At 46.7% G+C, this 19,580-nt stretch overlaps 1 protein-coding gene across 13 annotated transcripts in view; it reads left to right on the plus strand.

The window, feature by feature from the left end:
- The window catches only part of MBNL3 (muscleblind like splicing regulator 3), a 92,982-nt gene that overhangs the window by 28,002 nt on the left and 45,400 nt on the right, over positions 1 to 19,580 (plus strand). For 8 of the 13 annotated variants that reach the window (XR_010365768.1, XR_010365769.1, XM_064426667.1 and 5 more), the window contains exon 2: positions 5,702 to 6,714. The exons of 4 other annotated variants lie outside the window; for them this stretch is intronic. Coding sequence is in view for 7 of the 9 variants with exons in the window: in XM_064426667.1 (XP_064282737.1) it covers positions 6,541 to 6,714 (174 nt within the window). In the remaining 2 variants the exon portion in view is untranslated. Of the gene's footprint in view, positions 1 to 5,701; positions 6,715 to 16,032; positions 16,163 to 19,580 lie in introns of those variants that run through there. One more of the 13 variants, XM_064426670.1, reaches the window with a different exon arrangement.

Raw genomic sequence — 19,580 nt, forward strand, 5'->3', positions numbered from 1 at the left:
CTCTCCAATGCCAGCAGAATGAGAGAGTGTGAGGAAAGAAGGACAATGGTAGTGGTTCCTTCAGCACAGGTTTGTGTGGTATCTGCATGCCCAAACATCCACCCTGTCACTTCTGTAGTGGGTTTATGTCCTGAATGAGGCTTCCATTGCAGCAGCACTGGGGGGGTTGTTTTGCTTGTGTGGGTTTATTATTTCTGTCTGGGTTCTGCCATCCTGTTCTGAACAGACGGTGCTTGGAGCTGAGTTGACTTTTTGGCACACATTGTGACCCCTGGAGATTCACAGCCCCCAACATCTGTGATTAGACCTTGAACAGAAACTTTTCATGCATGCCCATTGTAGAGGAAACTTGCTCTTTTTCTGAGTAACTGGTAGAAGAACAAAAGGAGGTTTATTTTCTTTTAGCTGTAAAGGTCTACCTTAAATTAAGTTAACTGTTCCCTGAGGGAAAAGGTGTCCAGGTACAGAATGTTCACAAAGGAAATATTCAAACTGTCTGCTGTGTCCCTGAAGTGTTTGTTTTAAAGTATGAGAGCCAGAGCAAAAAATAGAAGATTATTTTCTAATTTGAAAGCAAAAATACCTCTTGCAGGTGACAGAAAATAAATTGACCTTCTTTGGTCTTGGCACTGCAGCCCATTGAGTGCTGAGGAGCCCTGGAGAAGCTGCCATTGCTGGGATGGCTCTGGTCCCAGTGCAGAGCCCCAGCCCGTGTCCGGGCAGCCCTGCTGTGTGCAAACTGTCACTGTTGCACTGGCAAAGGAGTGGTGGCTGTGGGAATCTGAGCACTGCTGTGCTTTATGTGAGGTAGGGTAGGAGCATTGTCATCGTTGCTTCAGCAGTGGAGGATCCACGCCTGGATTTATGAGGGATATTTTTGTGGTTTCTTTCACCATCGTGAAGCAGCACTTCTGCATCAGTCCCAAGTCAAGGTTTGTGATCCAATGGTGACAGTACCTAACTTGTCATGGGCTTTTCTGAGGCCCAAAATTAACTTCTCTGATGTCAGTCAACTCAACTAATGTCACTGTGTTCCTGGTTTGGTAGATCCTAGGTGAAGATTTTTTTAAATGTCTTTGTTTCACCTCCTCACTGACTTGGAAATGTGCATTATCTTAACTCATGCATCACTGCCAATAAATGTTAACAGTAGAATGCTTTTCAGCAAAACCTTGCCTTTGACTATAACTTTTTGGTTCCTTTGATATGCAAGGATATAGTTTCATGTGTTTTTTACTACTCGCTGTGAAAGTGGAAGAGAAAGGAAGGCTGTTGGATGGGTGGTGGTATTCTCCACAGAGTTTTCTTTCTCTTTCAGAACAAAACACTTCAGTGTGCTATTTTCATTGCTCCCATTTCTCTTTGCCTTGCAGTGTTTCCAGGAACACTGTGTTTATTTGGAAGATTGTTTGATAATGGAAACATCTCACTGCTGTTTGGGTGAGGAGTTCCCTATTCTGGCTTATCAAGGGTGTGGTGGTAGGCACACCAAGCTCTTCCATACTCATTAAGGTGCAATAAAAAGCTCAAGTTACAGAATCATCTCAAAGGTGCAAGGACTGATGAGTGAGTGTGGCATTTGTACTGGCAGCTGAATTTAGTGCTTTGAGGAAAACCCATAGACTAAAGTCTTTTTTGGGCTCTGACAGTATCTAGACACTCAGTGAACATTAATAGTAATATTTAGTTTTAGTGGAATTGTTATAAAATTGGAAGTCTTGATTTTGCAAGCACAATTTCTCTATTGCTGTGCCTTGAGGGCATCCATCCATGATGGGTCTGAGCTTTCATTCACCATAACTTGCAAAACCAGGTAAAGCACACTGCAGCCTGGCAGTGTAGGGCTGAGCTTGGACTCAGGAGAGCCAGTCCTCAGTTCCATGGTCACCTGGTTTGAGTGGAAGAGGAGCATGGACAGCATCACATATGATAAAAAAAGGGGCACGGCTGGAACTTCACCTTGGGAAAACTCCAGTGTCCCTGCAGTATCCCTATTCCTCTTCAGGCAAAAGGAATAGCTGCTGTTCTTACTCACTGGACTGTGAGTTAGGGCAACAGCACTTCTGTTTCCCAACTGAGTAGTTGTGACCCAGAAATCCTTGAAAAACAGTAAATGAGGAACCCACCTTGGCACTTCTACTGAGTCATTTTTTCTTAAAAAAAAAAAGGAGAAAAAAGAATAAAAAAATCTCTTTTAAATAGCATCATTTACACTTGGGAGCTGCTCAAATCCGTCCTGTCACATAAATTACCATTTCTGAACTCGGCTGTCAGGAAGTGTCCTCACAAGTTGACATCCATGGGGGCTGTCAGTGGAAGGGGATCAGTTTCATGGCAAGCAGGAGGAATTCAAGCGTCAAGTGAAATACGCTCGTCCTCATGTTACCTCAAGCGGTCAGGGCATCTTAGTCCTGCCAGAGGCGAGCCCTGGTGTGACCTTTGCTCCTCAGACTGCCCTTGCTCCCCTGCTCTTCGGTAGCTGTAAGGTGGGGGCAGACATCAGGAGCAAGCGCCATCCTCCTGCAGCTCAGGCAATCAGAGCCTGGCCCAGCGAGTGGCCCGGAGCAGAGGCTTCAGGGATGTTGTAGTTTCTTTACAGGGATAAAGGCCACAGGCTTTTCTCTCTGCTCTGCTGCTTTCTTCAGCTTTGATGCGGATGCCGTTGAAATGAGATTGGTTCATCTGGTGGTGGAGGAGCTGAGCCCTGCCAGACGGATCTGGCTTGCTGGGAAGGGTTCAAAAGGCAGCACCTACCCTTTGTTGTATTTCCTGCACGCTAACGAAGCCCCTGATTTCTGGAGCTACTTTTTAATCCTTGTAGGTTGTATGTTGGTTTTGGCATAGATGCTTTTTTTTTTTTTTAATTTCTCTTGTTTGAAATATACAGGAGAACAAAGGGAATAAAATGCCAGCCACCCCACACCCTCCCCCCAAAAAGGGTAATACAAGGGAATTGTAAGGGTGCATTCTGGTGAGAACAGTTGTTTGCTGCCAGGAGTTGAAGCCTGGAGAGCTGAAGCTCTTGTTGCTGTGGTGGCTCCTGTCTGAGGTGTGCTGTCCTTGGGCTGTGCGTGGGAGCCTCGCTGCAGCAGTGTGCAGCTCGCTGTGATGTCAGCCCTGCATGCATGCCTTTCCAGCCTTCCCCGTGACCACGTGGAGAGGGATTTGCAGCAATCCAGTGACAGAACTGTATTTGTTGACTTGCAGAAAAGCCTAACTCGTGCTCCTCTGGGCTGTGATCATGTAAGCCGGAACACGATGACTGCTGCCTGTGCTTGCTGGCCTCCCAGTCCTGACAAACCTGTGAAGCAGATTCATTTATTTAGGCCCTGATTCAGCAAAGCATTTAAGTACATGCTTCAGATTTTCTTTCCAGAAAGACTGTCCATGCTCAGAGTTAAGCATGTGCTTAACTGCTCTCCTGAGTGCCCAGCAAACAAGTGATGGGGCAGTGTGTGCTGCTGCAGTGTCTGCCAGGTGCCTTGCAGGCTGCAGAATCGTGGTATGAAAAATATATTCATTAATTTGGCTCCCTCCAGTACAGGAGCTCTAGTGCCAGGGTCTGAGATGAGTCAATCCTTCTGCAGGGAGGTGGGTTGTTTCCACAGCACAGAAAATTTCTTGTCTCTTGAATGTTGCACAGATGAGTGTGCCCTTCTGCAGGGTGTGGGGCAGGGGCAATTTCCATCAGTGGGTTTGTTTCCTCCCACATGAGTTGCAAAGAAAAATATCCACTGTGTTACATATGTCTGAATGTTTTGATGTTTGTAGTTTAATGTTTTGTAGAATTCATTTGATTTAACTTTCATTAATATGATGCCCTTCATTTTGAGGACTGAGCAGTTTAGTGCAGCCACGTACCTGTGGGAGTGTGTGATCCTGAGCTGCATGGCTTGAGAGCAAGATCAACATTTGGTTTGTTACATTGGGATTTCCTCAGGTTCAGGGGCTGGGAAGGGCGGATGTTACTACACTGTTTGGACATCTTGGTGTTTGGTGCAACTGTGTGTTAAGTCAGACCCATCATATTCTATCCCCAGCACTGAGAGACCCTCACTTCCCTTGGGAGTCTGAAGCTGTGGAATAGGCACTTAATCCACAAGATGGTTGTATTTCAGTCTGCTCAGAAGAACTTCTGAGAGTGCATTCTTTCTAATCCCCACCCATATCTGACCTGTTCTAGCTCGTTCTTAAGAGCTGCACCCAGCTAGTCCTTAGCTCCCTGCAGAAGGTTTCTGCCCATCTTTTCCTTTCTTTTGCTTTCTGAGCTCATTTGAACTGGGAGCCCACATATTAGTGAATGGGATTCCTGTATAAATTTGCCCTGTTTGCAAAATTGGAATTGATTTAGAGCAGCTCTTCTTTACAAAACGCACAAGACACGAGCATGGTTAGGTGTGCCTGTTTTCCTTCTCTTTGCAGTTTAAAACACGCTTAGCAAATATGACGTTTGCAGTCTGTTCCCCACCTGATGTGCAAAAATGCAAAGGTCTTTCCAGAAGCATGGGTCAGACCAAGCTTTGTGCTGATGCCTCAAGCTGGATTGCAGGGATCTCTAGGCAGATTTTGTTATCAACTTGTGTCTAATTAAGCCTAGAAAGTACTTGCAGTGTAGGTTTAACGAGTGTTGTTTTTTCTAAATTGAAATAATTCGATCTGTGAATCAAACAGCCTCAGTGCCCCACCCCCTGCTGCTGATGACAGCCTCTTCCCACACTTCTTCCTTGGTAGCATTGTTTCCATTGTTTCCAGCTCCAGTAGGTTTCAGTTACTGATCAGTGTAATTGCAATAACACACCAATAATGAAAGAGGAATTTAAGCTTCCTTTTTTTGTACTTGAAGGCTCTTCTCCTACGAAAGCTTGAAATCTTAATAGCAGTCACACAAGCAACATCCCTGTCAAATGTTTGCACAAGTGGACGGTCGTACTTTTAGGAAGATAAAGGGCTGGATTTTGGGAACTTGGAAACAGCCCAATCCTATCAGGCGGCAATGGTACAGCTAATATTAGAATGGGAGACTCTAGAGACAGCTTAACATTTTAGCGGATGCCAAGGAAGCCTTCAACTGGAATGCATTGAAAGTTGTTTGTTGTATAACACGAGTTGCTGGAGTCAGAGTAATTCGAGTTGCCTTTGGTCTGGTGGAAAACTACAGCTGTGAGCAATGAGTTAATTTTTTCCGTGTGTGTGTGTGTGTGGCTTAGGTTTCCCTGTCGGGTTTGCTCTTGGTTTCGCAGGCTCTGAATGCAGAGCAGCCGTTCGTGTCCATGGGCCATCTCCTGCCTGTGATGGAACACTCGGAGGTGCGAGCGGTGCAGGGATGAGCCACCGGCTGCTTTTCCTGCCCGAAAGAATCCTACAGAAAAGGGGGTGGGTTAGTTAATGTGAATTTGAAATAAACACGGAAGAGCAGACTGTCCCGGCAGTCCGGGAGGGCTCGTGAGGCGCAGCCCGGAGCTGGGGCTGTCCCGGAGGGTCCCGCGGCTGCGGCGCTATGAACCGGGCTCTGCTATTGGTCGGCTGCCCGCGGGTGCCGCTGTAACGGCAAGCGCCATTGGCCGGCGCCGCCTGCCATGCGCAGCGCGGCGCGGGCAGTGCCCCCGTGCCCGCAATGGCCGCCGGCGCCGCCCCGCGCCCGCCCGCCCGCCCGAGCGGGGCCGCAGGCTCCTGGCTGATTCTATTTCTCTTTTTCCTGCAGGTTGCTGAAAAGTGCCTTTCCTGAAGCCACCGCTGCTTGGATTTCTGTCTAGGGCTGCCTCTCTCTGCCCCTCGCCCCCTTCTCTGTTTAATTCGGCGTTGCTTGCAGTTCGTGCCCTGACCGGCGGCTCCTCCAGCCTTGCCCTTTTTTTTTTTTTTTTTTTTTTTTGCTCCCCATTTACACGCAGTTTGCTCAGCCATTTTATTTTTTTTCCTTCTCCCGACTATGTAGCAAATATTTAAAAGAAAAGAAAGAGGAAAAAAAAAATCAGACATCCTTTTGCCTGTTTTGATGCTCGTGAACCATAATTTTTAGAAGCAAGAAATAGAAGGAAAAAAAAAAAACAAACCCGAAGTTTTCTCCCCAAGGACCGAGACCATTCCACAAACTGAAGTGCTGCCAGCAGCATATGCTTTTTGCAAGAATAATTGAAACCATTAACTGGAGAGCACAGAATTCTTTTGAAAGTCTGCCAGTTATTTGCAAGTAACTTTGGCAGTGGCACAAAATATAACACTTGTATTTTAACTTCTACAATTGCACTTTTAGGAGCTGGCCTCTAATTTGATTTTCAGTTGTTCTGATAAGATTTCTATTTTATGATTGGCTTTATGTTTAATTCTTGTTTAAAGAAACACGATTTGACTTAAATGAAAACCTAAGTGCTGATGAATAGGAGTTCTACCAAAGCAACAAGTTAGTTATTTCTTCACGTTTAACTTGAATTCACTTTTTTACCCTTTTTTTAAAAAAAAAAAGAGAAGAAAAAAGAAGATCAGCAGTAAATATTACCCTGAGGAAGGGTGCGATTGCTTGCATTTTAATTTTTGTTTTTTAATATGGCTGTAAACGTTTCCCTGGTCCGTGATACAAAATGGCTGACGTTAGAAGTGTGTCGAGAGTTTCAGAGAGGGACTTGTTCTCGCTCTGATGCAGAGTGCAAGTTCGCCCATCCGTCACGGAGTTGCCATGTGGAAAATGGTCGAGTTATTGCCTGCTTTGACTCCCTAAAGGTGAGGACTGTAACGCGTGCATTGCCTAAGCTGCCTTGTTTTCTTTTCCCTTCCCAGTGGCTGAGGCAGGGGCGTGGGGTGTGCAGAACAGCTGTTTGCTGCTCTGTGGCTGCAGGGAGGATGCTGCTGCTGAAATCTAGGCTGAGTCTGACTTCGGGTGCCATTGCCTGGAGTGCCAGGCATTGCAGGGAGAGAGGATTTTATCCAGGGTGTTTTTCAGTGGTAGCTCAGGTCTGATAGAGCTGTCTCTGAAACAGGGAGCCCTCGTTGTGGGCAGCAAATGAAATAAGACGAGCAGAGAGAACTGAAATCCAGTTTTGAGTGTCCAGATCACGTCAGCTGTGCATTTGGTGCAGGGATCTGAAATGTGTTTTTAATGAGCAAAAATGAAAGCAGCATTTTAAGATAATGAATCAGCATTGTATGTATTTCCTGTAGACAGAATTGCAAATGCACTTTAAGGTTGTCCTGTAGATGAGGACCAGCCGAAATATTTGGAGGACAACATTTCCAGAAATGGTCATTGGGAAAGTGCTTTCTGCTTGGGACCCACGAACTCAGTGGCTCTCTAGGCCTGTTGGAGCTATGGCTGAGCCTTGAGCTTGGTGCTTAACCTTGCAGAGTCGAATTTGGAGGCAGTAAATAGCTCTTGGTTGCTTGTCCCTGCTGGAGTTTCAGGGATGACTTTCAAAAATACCAAAGACCTGGACTGTGAGTCAGGGTGAGGAGTGGAGGGGCTGCAGGAGGGGGATGTGGGCATCTCTTTCTGGCCTTATTCACCGTGATTCTTGGGAAAGGAAAATCCACTTTTTTTTTCTCTTTTTTCTCAAATGTATGACTCCTCAAAAGTATTTTTTTACTCTGAGACCATATGTATAACTGATAGCAGATGAGAATTCTTGACATTGTGTTTAATGTTTTGACCAAAGTAATCAACCTGTTAAAATTTCTAGAAAGAGTCTGGAAAATTTTATAATCTTAAAAGTTTTCTCTTGAACTTCAACTGTTGCTTGAAAAGATTTGTGTTTATTTTTATGAGCATAATGAGTAACAGAACTGGTAGAGTTATATATGCAGAGGTTCAGACCAGGACTGGATCTGGACTAACACTGGTTTACCCATTTTGTTCCTGTTAGTGGCTTCTTCATGTTTTCATTTCTGTACTCTTTTTCCAAGAAGCTCAAGTTTTCTGTTTGCATTCGGTGTTCTCTTTTTAATCTGATTATATGAAATTATTCTTTAGTTATACAGTGACTTTCAAATGTTCATTTACATTGCTGGTTTGCTGACAGTGAGAGACAAACATTTTTTTATTATTCAAGGGGGAAAAAAATCTTGTTCTTTATGCCATTGAAACTTTTGAATTGTATGCAGTGGCAATGCAGATACTTTTAATGAAGAGATTAATGTGCTAATATTTTATTATGTATATTTGTGAATGGAAAGGAGGGCTGTCACAGTATGGAGGATAGTTTTGTGCCCCTTGCTGGTGTTTGCAGCATCCTGGGGAGGTGTCCCAGTGCAGCCACCCAGCTTGGCTGGGCTCTGAGCTGTTCTGTCACCCCGTGTGTGACACTTCCCCACGTGTGCTGTTGGCAGTGCAGCTCCTGCAGCACGCCCAGCTGTGCCAGCCCCTCTGCACAGCTGGGGCTGGGATGATGTACAGGACCAAGGCCATGAGCAGCTGGGGTTCAAATCCCAAAATCCCACCCTCTGGTATGAGCAAATACTTCTCCCACTTCAGCAGTGGGGATGGGATGGGGAACACCATGTTAAGAAAACAGCAACACCAAAAAAAAACAACCCAGGGGAAGGAGTAGGGTGTGATCTTCTACAGCTCAGAGTGTTTCCTGTGTAACTGGCTGTTAAATAATGTTCTGGTTGCAGTTTCCTCATGACACAGTAGCAGATGCCCAGTATGTGCTGGTTAAGTGGCCTGAATTTCCCAGAGAACAGGTTTTTTGGACTTAGGAAAGCCTCCTGGAGGGCTGACAGCTCTGTCTTTGGGAAGTACTCAAGGAGAGGTCCAAATGTGCAGAGCAGTTTGGCCAAAGGTGATGGGGCTGTTTCTGCACCCCCGTTTGCAGACAGGACAGTGGGTGCTGGAGCACTTCCTTCAGCCCCGTGGATCCAGCAGCTCTCAGTGGACAGAGCCCTATTTCCCTGTGCTGTGGAGGGCTGTGCTCCCCAGTGCTGCAGCCTGAGTGTGTGCATGTCTAACACCGTGCATTTCCCACTGGAGATAACCCCCCTGGGAGCTAAACCCTCAGACAATGATCATTCCACTCCTGGGCCAGAGCTGGGCTTGCAAAGCACTGCTTGCAGTGATCTCGAGGGGCTCATGGCTATAAGGATGGCCACCCTTACCTGTCACCAGAGAGGTGGTACATTCTCAGACCCTTTAAGGGGCTTTTTGTGCCCATCAGCTGTGGAACACCGACCCTCTCTCCTGTGGAGGGCTCAATAGCTGCTTAGTGCTCTCTTGTCTTTTCACCCCTGCATTAGCAGAACATCTGTGTTGCTTTATGGGAGGCAGGATATAGGATGCTTGTGGCTAATAAGTTTTCCCGTTGTCTTGCAGCCGCCCAGGGCTTTGTTCAGACATTGCTTATCTGCATTCATTGTGTGCTGCTGTTGCTTGTTTTTTTTTTCTCTCACAGACCTCTTAAGCTTGAACAATGCCTTCATACAGGAACTTCTGATAACCCAGCAAACAATGGTTTCACCTCACTGGTCAGGTCATGCGCAGCATCCATACACTTACTGAATTGTCCTTTTTTCCCTTTTTCCTTAATCTCCTGTAGCAGTTCCGTGCCTGTTGCAGTGGAAAAAGCAGTGATGCTTCCAGAAGCAGTCAGACTGCCTCAGTGTGGGTTGTTTCACGGGTAACTAACTGTGTGCTACCTGTAATCTTGTGAAGAACACACTGGACTCATTGAATTAGTGGGGGCCCTCACTGATGCTCAGGTGGGGATGACCAGAACACACTCTGCAGGAACGTTGTGTGTTGTGCAATGATTTGGTCATGAAATATCTGGTCTTGATTTAGTTGAAAGTGCAAGGCTGGATCTTGCTGTCCTGAGCTGTGTTTCTTCGAAGGGGGAGTTTGCACATTTGTAGGCAGCAGAAGGAACCTTTCTCAAGCAGATTGATACAAAACTTAAAAATAGTTCCTTGCAAGAATCTGCTGTTTGAATCAGATGCCAAGAGAGCTCTCACTCTACTCATGCATCCCTCCTTGTTATTCTGGAAGCAGTGTTCTCTGAATTAATTTGTGTGAATGGCAGGAGAGTCTGCACTGCTTGATTGCAGGGCAATCCAGAGGCCCAAAAGCTGGCTGTGCTGGGCCACCCTGCTTCCAGAAGTGACCACGAGGGCTGCTGCTCAGTGGCCAGTGCTTTCTGGTACCTCCTAGGCAGGTCCTGTGGCACCTCAGAGATGTTCTGAGCAAAGGAGAGGAATGTCATGTCATCCTTGTAAACTGGGGTGGCCTCTGGGTTCATTCACTGCTGCTCTCCCAGGCTCAGTGTGCACTGTCCCATGCAGAGGCGGTGCTTTTTGTGAGGACTGGGACATGGTTTGCTGGCTCATGGCAAGTCCTGCAAAGGTTTGTTTTGGCATTTTGGTGGGCTGCTCATCAAGTCATTAACTTGCCTATTCAGCCTGGATCAGGAGGGCAGGATATGAGCTTGTCCCACTCTTAGTTCCTGTCCAGCAAGCCATTGGTTGTGTTTTCAGTTTCTGATGCTGTCAGGAAGGAAAAAAAGCATCATCTTTGGTCACTAATGGAGCAGAGAGCTGAGAGATGGGGCGTTAGGAGATGGTGACATATTATATAAAAATGTGTAGGTAATGCACATCGGGTGTTCACAGAGGTGTTGATTTGTGCTGCTCACAGTTTGGGTATCTGCACTGAGGACTTGTGGTTTAAAAAAATTTACAAATGCAGCTTTGTGAGGTGTGGGTTGGGGCTTTTTGCTGTTTAGGGGTTTTTGAATTTTCTTTTTGAATGTTAATGTGAATTAAAGCTTCAGGGAGCATTTTGAGACAGAAAATAGTGGGGTGAAAAATTTCAATAATATGAATTTTGGCTTTGGGCGGTCTAATGCAAAAAACACTGTTAAACTATTGCATGTTTCAAAGCAATACTCTACAAAAGGAAGGTGAAAAGTTTTCTGTGAACAGGCATAAAAAGAAGTTAAAAGTAGTTTTGTCTGAATATTTTCTAAAAGAAGTGTTATTCTCTGGTAATAATATTCAAAATCCCACAGCAATCTAAAAAGTTCACACTGCTTGGGCAATGGATGTTCTATATGATCTTGAAACTGGTGTACCTGAGGCTGTTCCTCACAGTTTTCATGCTAATTTGTACCTGGTTTATGCTGACTTGACTAGAATTATTTCTGACTTACTGGTTGGAAATCAAATCTATTTTTTAAAAAATTTAAATAAACTCCAAATTAAGAAACAACTAAAAACACCCACTAAACTTAGCATATGGTTACACTTTTAGAGAGGAAAAGAAAGCAAACAAAGCCTTAGTGATATTTTCGGAGACATTCCAAACTCCATGTCTCAGCACAGTGTAATGGAGATGTAAATATTCCACAAGAACAGTGTTGAGCCAAGTCACCTGTGTGACAAACGTCCCCTTTTCCTTGGTCATTAAGACACTTACATGTGTGGCAAGAGCAGATTTCTGTCCACTCTGGATGCTTGTGTGTCTTACGGCATGTCGTAAGTGCTTTTTAAAACTACTGTTTAAATCAACTAACTTAAAATGGGGAGAAATATATTTAGACTCAATTTTATGTATAAAAACTGTTAATATTCTATTTCTCTGTCTTTTTCTGTTAATTTCTATATTTCTCTTTGTATTTCTCTCTGAAGTGAATTGGTATTTCAAGGAGAAAAGGAGGGCTCGTGGGGGAAGATTCGTTTAGGCCTGATCCCTTCTCGTCTGTGGGTTATAACAAGCTCCATGTTTTCACAGCTTAACTGACATACTTGCTGTCTGCACTCTCTCTGGTGTCTTCAGAAGTTTTTGGCACATCTGTGGGATGCAGAGCACTGATGGAGAAGCTCACCTGGCTCTGCCTGTGCTGAGCATCTCCCAGGCCTGCCCCATTGTCTGGACTGCAGATTCTCTCGGTGGGGTTAAGGCGGGTTACTTGAAGGTGATGTGTGACCTCCCTAGGTGTGTTCAGCTTTCCAGGGAAAGGATACACCTTCTTTCTTTCATCTGCCTAGCTGATCTTTCTGTGGGACAGATGTGTGTGCACAGCATGTATGACTTGTTTATTGTTATCCAATGGTTCCTCTGATGGCCCAGTAGTCTCATTTCGTTTATCTCTGACTTTTTGACAGCTGAGCTGTGGCAGATGAGCACTGGTGGGTTTTGCAGTCATGCTTTTGCTGCTCTGAGCTGTCCCCTCTCTTCTCTGTTGCAGCAGTGGTTGCTGCCACTGTGGCAGGGTTAGGAGGAGGACAGAGTGCCTTAGGCACTGAATACAAAATCCAGCAGCTGGAGTTCTCTTGGTCCTGCTCTCTGCAGAGCTGCTGGGTGATGAACTTGTGTAACTGGAGCAGGCTGTGTTACCTGGTGACTGTGCTGCAAGGACAGCAATAGACAAGGAGATGCAGGAAGGTCTTACTCATTGCCAGCCATTTGCAAAGGTTTGAGGCAGAGTCCTTGACAGGAATTCTTGACTGTGCTCTAAAGCAAGGAGGTGATCTTTGAGGTGTGTTATGGAGAGTGAAGAGGTTGGCCTTGTCCTTACCTCTACTGGGTCTTTCTGTAGCTGAGCAGCCACAGCAGGGAACACTACCTTGGCCTTTACATTTACAGGGACATGTGCTTCGGGAAACTTGGTGTTGTCTGTGGCAACATGGCAAGAAAGGTGAGATATCTGTAGGTTTTCTGGTGCATAGTCTAGTTCTGGTGCTACCCTGGAGGGATGCTCTCATCTCAGCTCATTGCTCATATTCTGCAGAGGGTGGATATTTGGTGATTGGGTGTTTGCTGTGCAGTAGATGGAGAGCACCATCTGTGCCCCAGACCTCCTGACCCCACATTTCTCCTGAGGGCTTGCCCACAGAGGAGCAAATGCCTTTGCTGTTGCCTGTGAGTGCCAGTCTCATGTGTGGTGTCTCTGGGACAGGTTCAAGAGGCTGGCAGAGGTGTAGGCACAGGCTGGTAATTTGGGAAGCTCTCCCAGTGCAAGGGGCAAGGACAGGAACGCCATCCATCTTCTTGTCCTGTTCTTGCAGCTGATTACTTGATTACAGCTTTTCCTTGGGCCTCACACTGGTGTGCTTTTCCCCTTGTATGTGTTGGAAAGCAGAGCTGTGCCCACAAACTGGTCCTGAGACCACAATTTGGAGGCTAGCCTCTTCAGGGAGGTGGGCCAAGCAAATTCAGCAGTGGGGTTTTGCTGCCAGCCTCGCCTGTCCTGTCCTCCCCAGCCAGCCCTGGCAATGCAGGGCCTCTGCTCCTGCCTGCAGCTCATATTCCCTCGTTCTTCTCCCTGTGGCATGAGCAAACCACCATCCTCAAAGGGTAAAGCCAGCAGCATTTGCATTATTAATATTAGCCAAGAGTAACCTTGGGTTTCTGGTTGGGAAGATGATGGTAAAGTGCTGACTGCTGCTCACACTTGCCTAAAAAAGCAGGAGAGGAATTCTTTTGGGATGTTGACTCTAAAACCTTCTGAGCTTCTGTGTGTGCTTAAGCAGATACATTTTGAAACCTTTTATGGGCATATTGCAATGTTCCACTGGCCCTGGCATGCCACCTCCTGCTCCTGAGGCTTGCTTTCCTATTTGAAGGGCACAGCCCTCCAGACCAGAGTTCTGATTCTGCAAAATACTTAAGTCTGATTTTAAGTGCTGTAGAGTTCCTGCAGGCAGCAAAGAGCTCCTTGTGCTGGAGTGAGCTGTTGCATCAAGTTTTGAGCATGGGAAGTAGTCTTCTCAGCCAGTCTCTAAAGGAGGAGAGCTGCCCATGGTCGTTTGCTCTGCCACCTTTGGCTTTTGGGAGTTTTTTGGGTGCATGCACACCTTGAGTTTGCAGTCTTGCCAAGCCTGCTGGGATCTGCAAGCACAAACTCCATGCCTGTGACCCAGCACAACTGCAGGGGGATGCTCTGTGAGCCCCAGGGTTTTCCTCTGCACAGAGAGGAGGGAGATGAGGTGCTGGGCCCAGATAGCAAGGGCTGGCTCTGCCTGCTGTGAGTCAGAAGTTGGCCAAGGGAGCACAAAAAGGGTGTGTGTGTGTGTACAGTGAGCTCTGGCACCTCAAATGGTGCCATGTTGCAAACTGTGGCACTGCCAAATTCTTCTAGGAAGAAGTTCAAGCATTACTTCTTCCAGCCCTGATGTGTAGCAGTAGCTAACACTGGGATTGAAACAGAAGCACCAAACCCACAAGCCTCTGTGCCTGGACAGTCTGGAGCAAAGAGGATGCTTGGCTGTGATGCTGCAGTGTTGGTGAAGCTACCTAGGGACTTCTCATGCTCCTGATTGCATTAGGCCAGCAAAATGAGCTGGGGGGAAGGTGGTGAAAGATGGCTTCAAGGGGAGTGACTGAACAAGCATGTGGAGTTGGTGGATTTCCTCAGTGGCATAGCATCAGTTTGATGTAATCCCTTAGCTGACAATAGCTTTCTGCCACTTGGTTCACCCTTCTGAAGGAGGGTGCAGTAACATGCTTTTATGTAATTGAGCTGTTTAGAAGCTTTAAAACAAATATAAACAAGATGTGCCAGGCTTTTTGGAGAGCCCATCGCCTGACATCTCCCACAGAGCATTTCAATAAGTGGTTAGATTTCCAAGTGAGGAGCTGAGCTCTTTGAAATTCTGTCCCTATAAATATTGTTTTGCTGGTATTAAAATAAATGCTTTGAAGACCTTGGGTGAATGTTGCCCCATACAGGCACAGTTTTACTTCTGGCTTATTAATACTGTTTTATTGCTGTTCATAAAACAGCAGGGACCTAGGCACTGACCCCCTTCCTCACCCCTTATAGTCCTCGTGCCATGCCTGATGACAGTCTTTTGATTAGAGGAAAGACCAAGGATTTGGAAAACCACCTTTCAGAGCCTTGTGATGATGCAAACTGCTTCAAAGTGTTGTAATGTCAGTCTCTGTGCCTAATTGCACTTTTTGACCTCACAGGAGCAGTACAAAAAAAAATGTCTTTGAAGGCTGAGTGTAGCTGAGCTGCTGTAATAGCAAGACTCTGGGTACTTTAGACAGGTGTCCTAACTGAGTAAGCATTTCAAACCCTGGCTCCTTCCAAAGGAATAGCTATCAAACATGCTTAGTTCTGTAAGCTTGCCTGCCTGTTAGGAAAGCTCCCTGTTCTGTAATGGCAGTGAAAATATTCAGCTTAACCATAGCTAATGTGGTAGGATAGTAAAATCTTTCTGCTGTCCACACAGCAGAAAGTACATGGCACAAAAGCAATGCTGATCTCTCAGGAGCCCTGGGTTTGCATCTGGCTCTCTGACCGTCTGCTTAGTGTTTGGCCTTGGTTTAGGATTGCAGTGACATGGTTATTTGATGTCTCCACTGTCAGAGGAGCCTGATGCTGGAGTCAGGGATTATTAAGCACTAACTCTGTGTTTTTACCTCCTCTGTCTGAAGCCAGCCCGTGGGAATGGCTCGGGGCTGTTCTCTGCGTGCTCCGGCTCCAAGCTGGAAAGCTGAGACCTGGAGGTGCCTTTCTGCAACATTTAGCTTAAAGCTGTGAGGAAGAAGCATATTCCTGAGAGGGCACAATTGGCTTGCTGGGACATGAGCATACTCAGATCAAGCAATTCCCCAAGTTTGTAGTGAAATGTTACGGCAGATGGCCTGCTTACAATGCGGGATATTATTAGAACCATGATCAGTGCTAATAAGGTCATTGGCGGTGGGGGAGGAGGTCAGTGTCTGACCTTGTTTGGAAGGTGGCAGCCTGTGCTCTGGGAGGAAGTTTTCCTCTTGCAGCAGTGGAATGTGAATGTTTAAAACAAGCTACTTTAGTAGCTTGTAGCTTTAGTATTAGTATGGCTGCACAACAGAGAGAAAGACCCACCACCCAGTCCAGCATAACTGCTGCAGGGGTGCTGCTGGCCCCCACCCCTTGCTGAGGTAGGTACACAGAGCACCATTAAAAAGCGAGACAAATTCTGCTTAATTCTGGGAATGGGAACCAGGAGCAGTTTAGCTTGTGCTCCAGAATGGGTATGGTATCACAATGCATTGCTCAGGTGACTGCTGAGTGGTCTCTGTGTTTTATCTTGCCTCTGACCATACTCTGCATTAACACAGCACTGACTTTCAGCTGCTCTCCTACACTGGTGTCAGAAAAAACCCAAACCAACCACTACAGATAAGAGTGTTGTAATCCCGTTGAGTTGCATGAGTGATGTCCACATCTCTGCCCAGCAGTACCCACACCAGGTTCTGATGGGGATTTAAGCCAATAGCCTGAAACATGGGGCTTTAACTCTGTCTCATCACTTCTTCTTTGCCTTATGAACTCTGAGTGCATAGTGGGAGGAGACACCTCTTAAACAGAGGGGCATTTAGGAAAATGTGGAGTATCTGGGGGTTCAAAGGTGGCCAGGGCAGCACCAGTACAGTGGAGTTGCAGCCCATGTGCCTGAGACCGTGACCATCGTCGCTGCTGCTGCTTCCCTAAGTCCCTGTTATCCACAGGGGCACGGCTGGTGCTGGGAACAGTCACACGGAGATTAGGTCCTTAAAGAGCCCTGCTTCAGCTGAGCAGAGTTTGAATACAAAACCTCAGTGTGTAATCCCAACGGTATTGGCTGATCCCACTGGTCTGTGTTTCTTCCTCTTGCTGTCCATTCCTAAAGGATCAGAGCATGGGTAAGACTTGCAGCCATTATGTGCTCTTTATCCCAAATGGTTGGTTTGTGCAGTGTTGGGCTGCGTGCAGTGCTTGGGCTCTGCTCCCAGAGTCCCTTCCACGTGATGCTGCAGATAGCAAACCCAGGATGAGTTTGCCAGGAGAAAGCTAGAGCCTCATGGAGTTGGATATTTCAGCCCATGCCATAGCACTTTAGTGCTCAGGGTCGTGGGGAGTTGAAAGCCAGACCTATAAATGAGCCTTTAAGGAGGGCTTGGGAGATCATCCAGGCATGGCAGAGATAATGGTGTTTTAGGTCAGCTGTATGAAGGAGAGCTCTTTCCTCCTTGGGAGGGAATCTTCTTTCATAAACCAGCAGACTTTCAAGACAGTTGTCTTTGGAGGGAATGTTGCTCCTTCCCAAACACTGTAGAGGAAGATGTTAAAAGGTGCTCCTGCTTATGCAGAAACCCTCCCAAATCTTGCTCCGATGGTGTAAGACTTGCAGCCTTATTTTAATGCCCTGCTTCTTCTTTCTGCTCAGTTTCCTCCTTCCTTCTGGGCCTATTTGTCCCCAAGCCCTAGTGCAGCTCCCCTGTCCTCTTTGTCCCTGTTGTAGTGTCTGCAGGGACTGTACAAGGCAGCCTGAGAAGTCTCTTGCTCTCCTCTCCTGTTGCTTCAGCAGTCATTTTTATTTCTCAGTGCATCTGGTGCCCTTGCAGATGAAGATGTAATCATGGTTACCTCCCTGCAGACTTTGACTCCCTGCTGTGTCAATCCTGTTGCCTGTAAAACCTCAGTGATATGCTGCAGGGTGGGAGCTGGAGCAAGGCAGGCAGGCTGAGTGACTGGTGCTCGAAGCTGAAAAGCCATCAGGGCTGATAAAAACAAGACAGGGATGTCTAAAATCTCTAAGCTGTGAGGGACAACCTCAAGGGAAGGAGTGGGGGGGTAGTGCAGCTCCCCAGGCCACTTTGCCATAGGGCTGGGGAGCTCGGGGATGTGGCAGGGACCCCGGCCACCCATCACTGCCAGCTCTGTCAGCATCTGTTGGCGTGTCACTGCAGGCGCGGATTTCCTGCACAGCCCACTCAAACTGCTCTGCACCATCCTCGGGAGAGTTGGGAGAGGGGAGGGGGAAATCCCTTGGGGGACTGGGAGACAGATGGGCAGGATCACTTTTAGCTAGTGGTGCAGAGGTGGGACCCAGGCAGGCTGCTGGCAGGAAGGAGCTTGGGAGGCATCAAAGGCACCACGGCTGCAGCAGCCCAGGACAGAGCAGCTGGAATGCAGTCTGGGTGTTGCTGAGGCTTCCCCTGCCTGCCTGGGGTTTTTCCACCAAGTCTGGTGTATTTAGACTGAAAACTCTTCAGGCTGGGACTGTCTCATTTTGTGTTTGGGTAGTAATTGGAGCAGGACCCTGAGCTGTAGCATTGATGAGTATTTGTATTCCCACAGCCAGAAATCCCCTGCTGCGGCCTTGTGCGATAAAGCACAGATTGAATTAAGAGGATTTTCATTGTTGTTTTGTGTTTCTCTGCATGGGTTTTTGAAGAGTCCACAGTAATATAAAATCTTTAGAAGTCTTTACTTGGAATAGAGCTCACATTAGGTAGGACAAAAACACTACACAAAACTGGTTTTTTTTCCCTGTTTTGATTGTGCTAATTCTTGGAGAATGATTTTAAGCATCCTTTTAGCCCTTAGTCCAGTCAGGGGGAAAAATGTTAGCAGTTAGTTTGTGGCCTGTATCAGAGGCACTCGAAGAGAAGTTTGTTCAGGGATTTCTGCCGGGGCCCTATCAGAAGTCCGTGTGTCTTGGTTTAAACCAGTTTGAGCATTTTTTCAGCAGTGTTGGAGTGTTCGCTTACATAGGCACTGGTCCTGCTGCATTCCAGACTTGCTAATGACCCTGGAGCTTCTTTGCAGCTACTCCTCTCACGTGGCGGAGACACTGCAGATGTCCTCAAGAAAGGTCACTCTTCCTTGCAGAAAAAATCCCTCCAATCCCTCCCAACCCCATCTATATGGGCCCATCCCACCTAAAAACAAATGAACATTTGCATTGCAGCTGACTCATCCTGACTGTGCCCAGTAAGGGCAGTGAAAGGTCTTTTTCTTGCTGCCCTTTTAGGAAGGGATTGTGCTGCATCTGAAGATATCTCTTGTCAGTAGCAAAAGCAAAATACATGAGATCAGGTGTCTGCTGCCTAAGGAAGTCATGTTGTTTAAGATTGCTTTCTAATAGAAAACAGCCTTCAAAAGGAAAGCCTTGCATACTTCCTCATCTACGAAAGGTTGGGCATCTCAGGCAGTCTGTACTGCAGTTGGTGAACAGGACAAGGATAAGCAGCTCAGGGCAGGAGTTTGGAAAGCAGGGCAGCAATACAGGAAAGACAGAAAAACCCCATGGTAATTTGATCGGTTTGCTTTTGTGCCTCAAGTCTGAATAAGCAAGCACATCCACATGGATACGCTTTAGTTGCTTCTGCCTCCCCCAGCTTTTCTCTTGTGCTCTCCAACCTAAGTAAGTGAATCTGGCAGTTATTAAAAACATGAACTCCAAAGCAACAAGCAAATGAAAGGAAAGCCCTGATCAGTTCCATTCTTGTTGGTCAGCTGGGACAGATGGATGGACAGACACACATGTATGCACACGCAGGACACATTCCTTTCTTAGCTCTTCTGGCACTCACACCAGTGCTGTGCAGAGGAGAATTTAGGTCAGACCAAAAGTTGCATCCCGCAGGAGTAAATGGATACATCCCCCTAACTAGGCATACAACCTTTTCAGTGTCCTGTCCTAGAGCTCTTGTTACACAGAAGGGAACAGATCCCAGTGGCTACATGGCATTAACCTCTCTGCCACTGAAATCTTGGTTTCTGCAAAACGCATTATCAGTTAATACCCATTCCTGGCATCACATGGAGAAAGCAGACCACTCTTGCTAGATTTTGGGGTCTTTGGACTGTATGTCAGTGTAGAGACCCACAGACCCCGGGTTT

Source organism: Passer domesticus, chromosome 7 (genome assembly GCF_036417665.1).
Source record: "Passer domesticus isolate bPasDom1 chromosome 7, bPasDom1.hap1, whole genome shotgun sequence".
NCBI classification, from domain to species: domain Eukaryota; kingdom Metazoa; phylum Chordata; class Aves; order Passeriformes; family Passeridae; genus Passer; species Passer domesticus.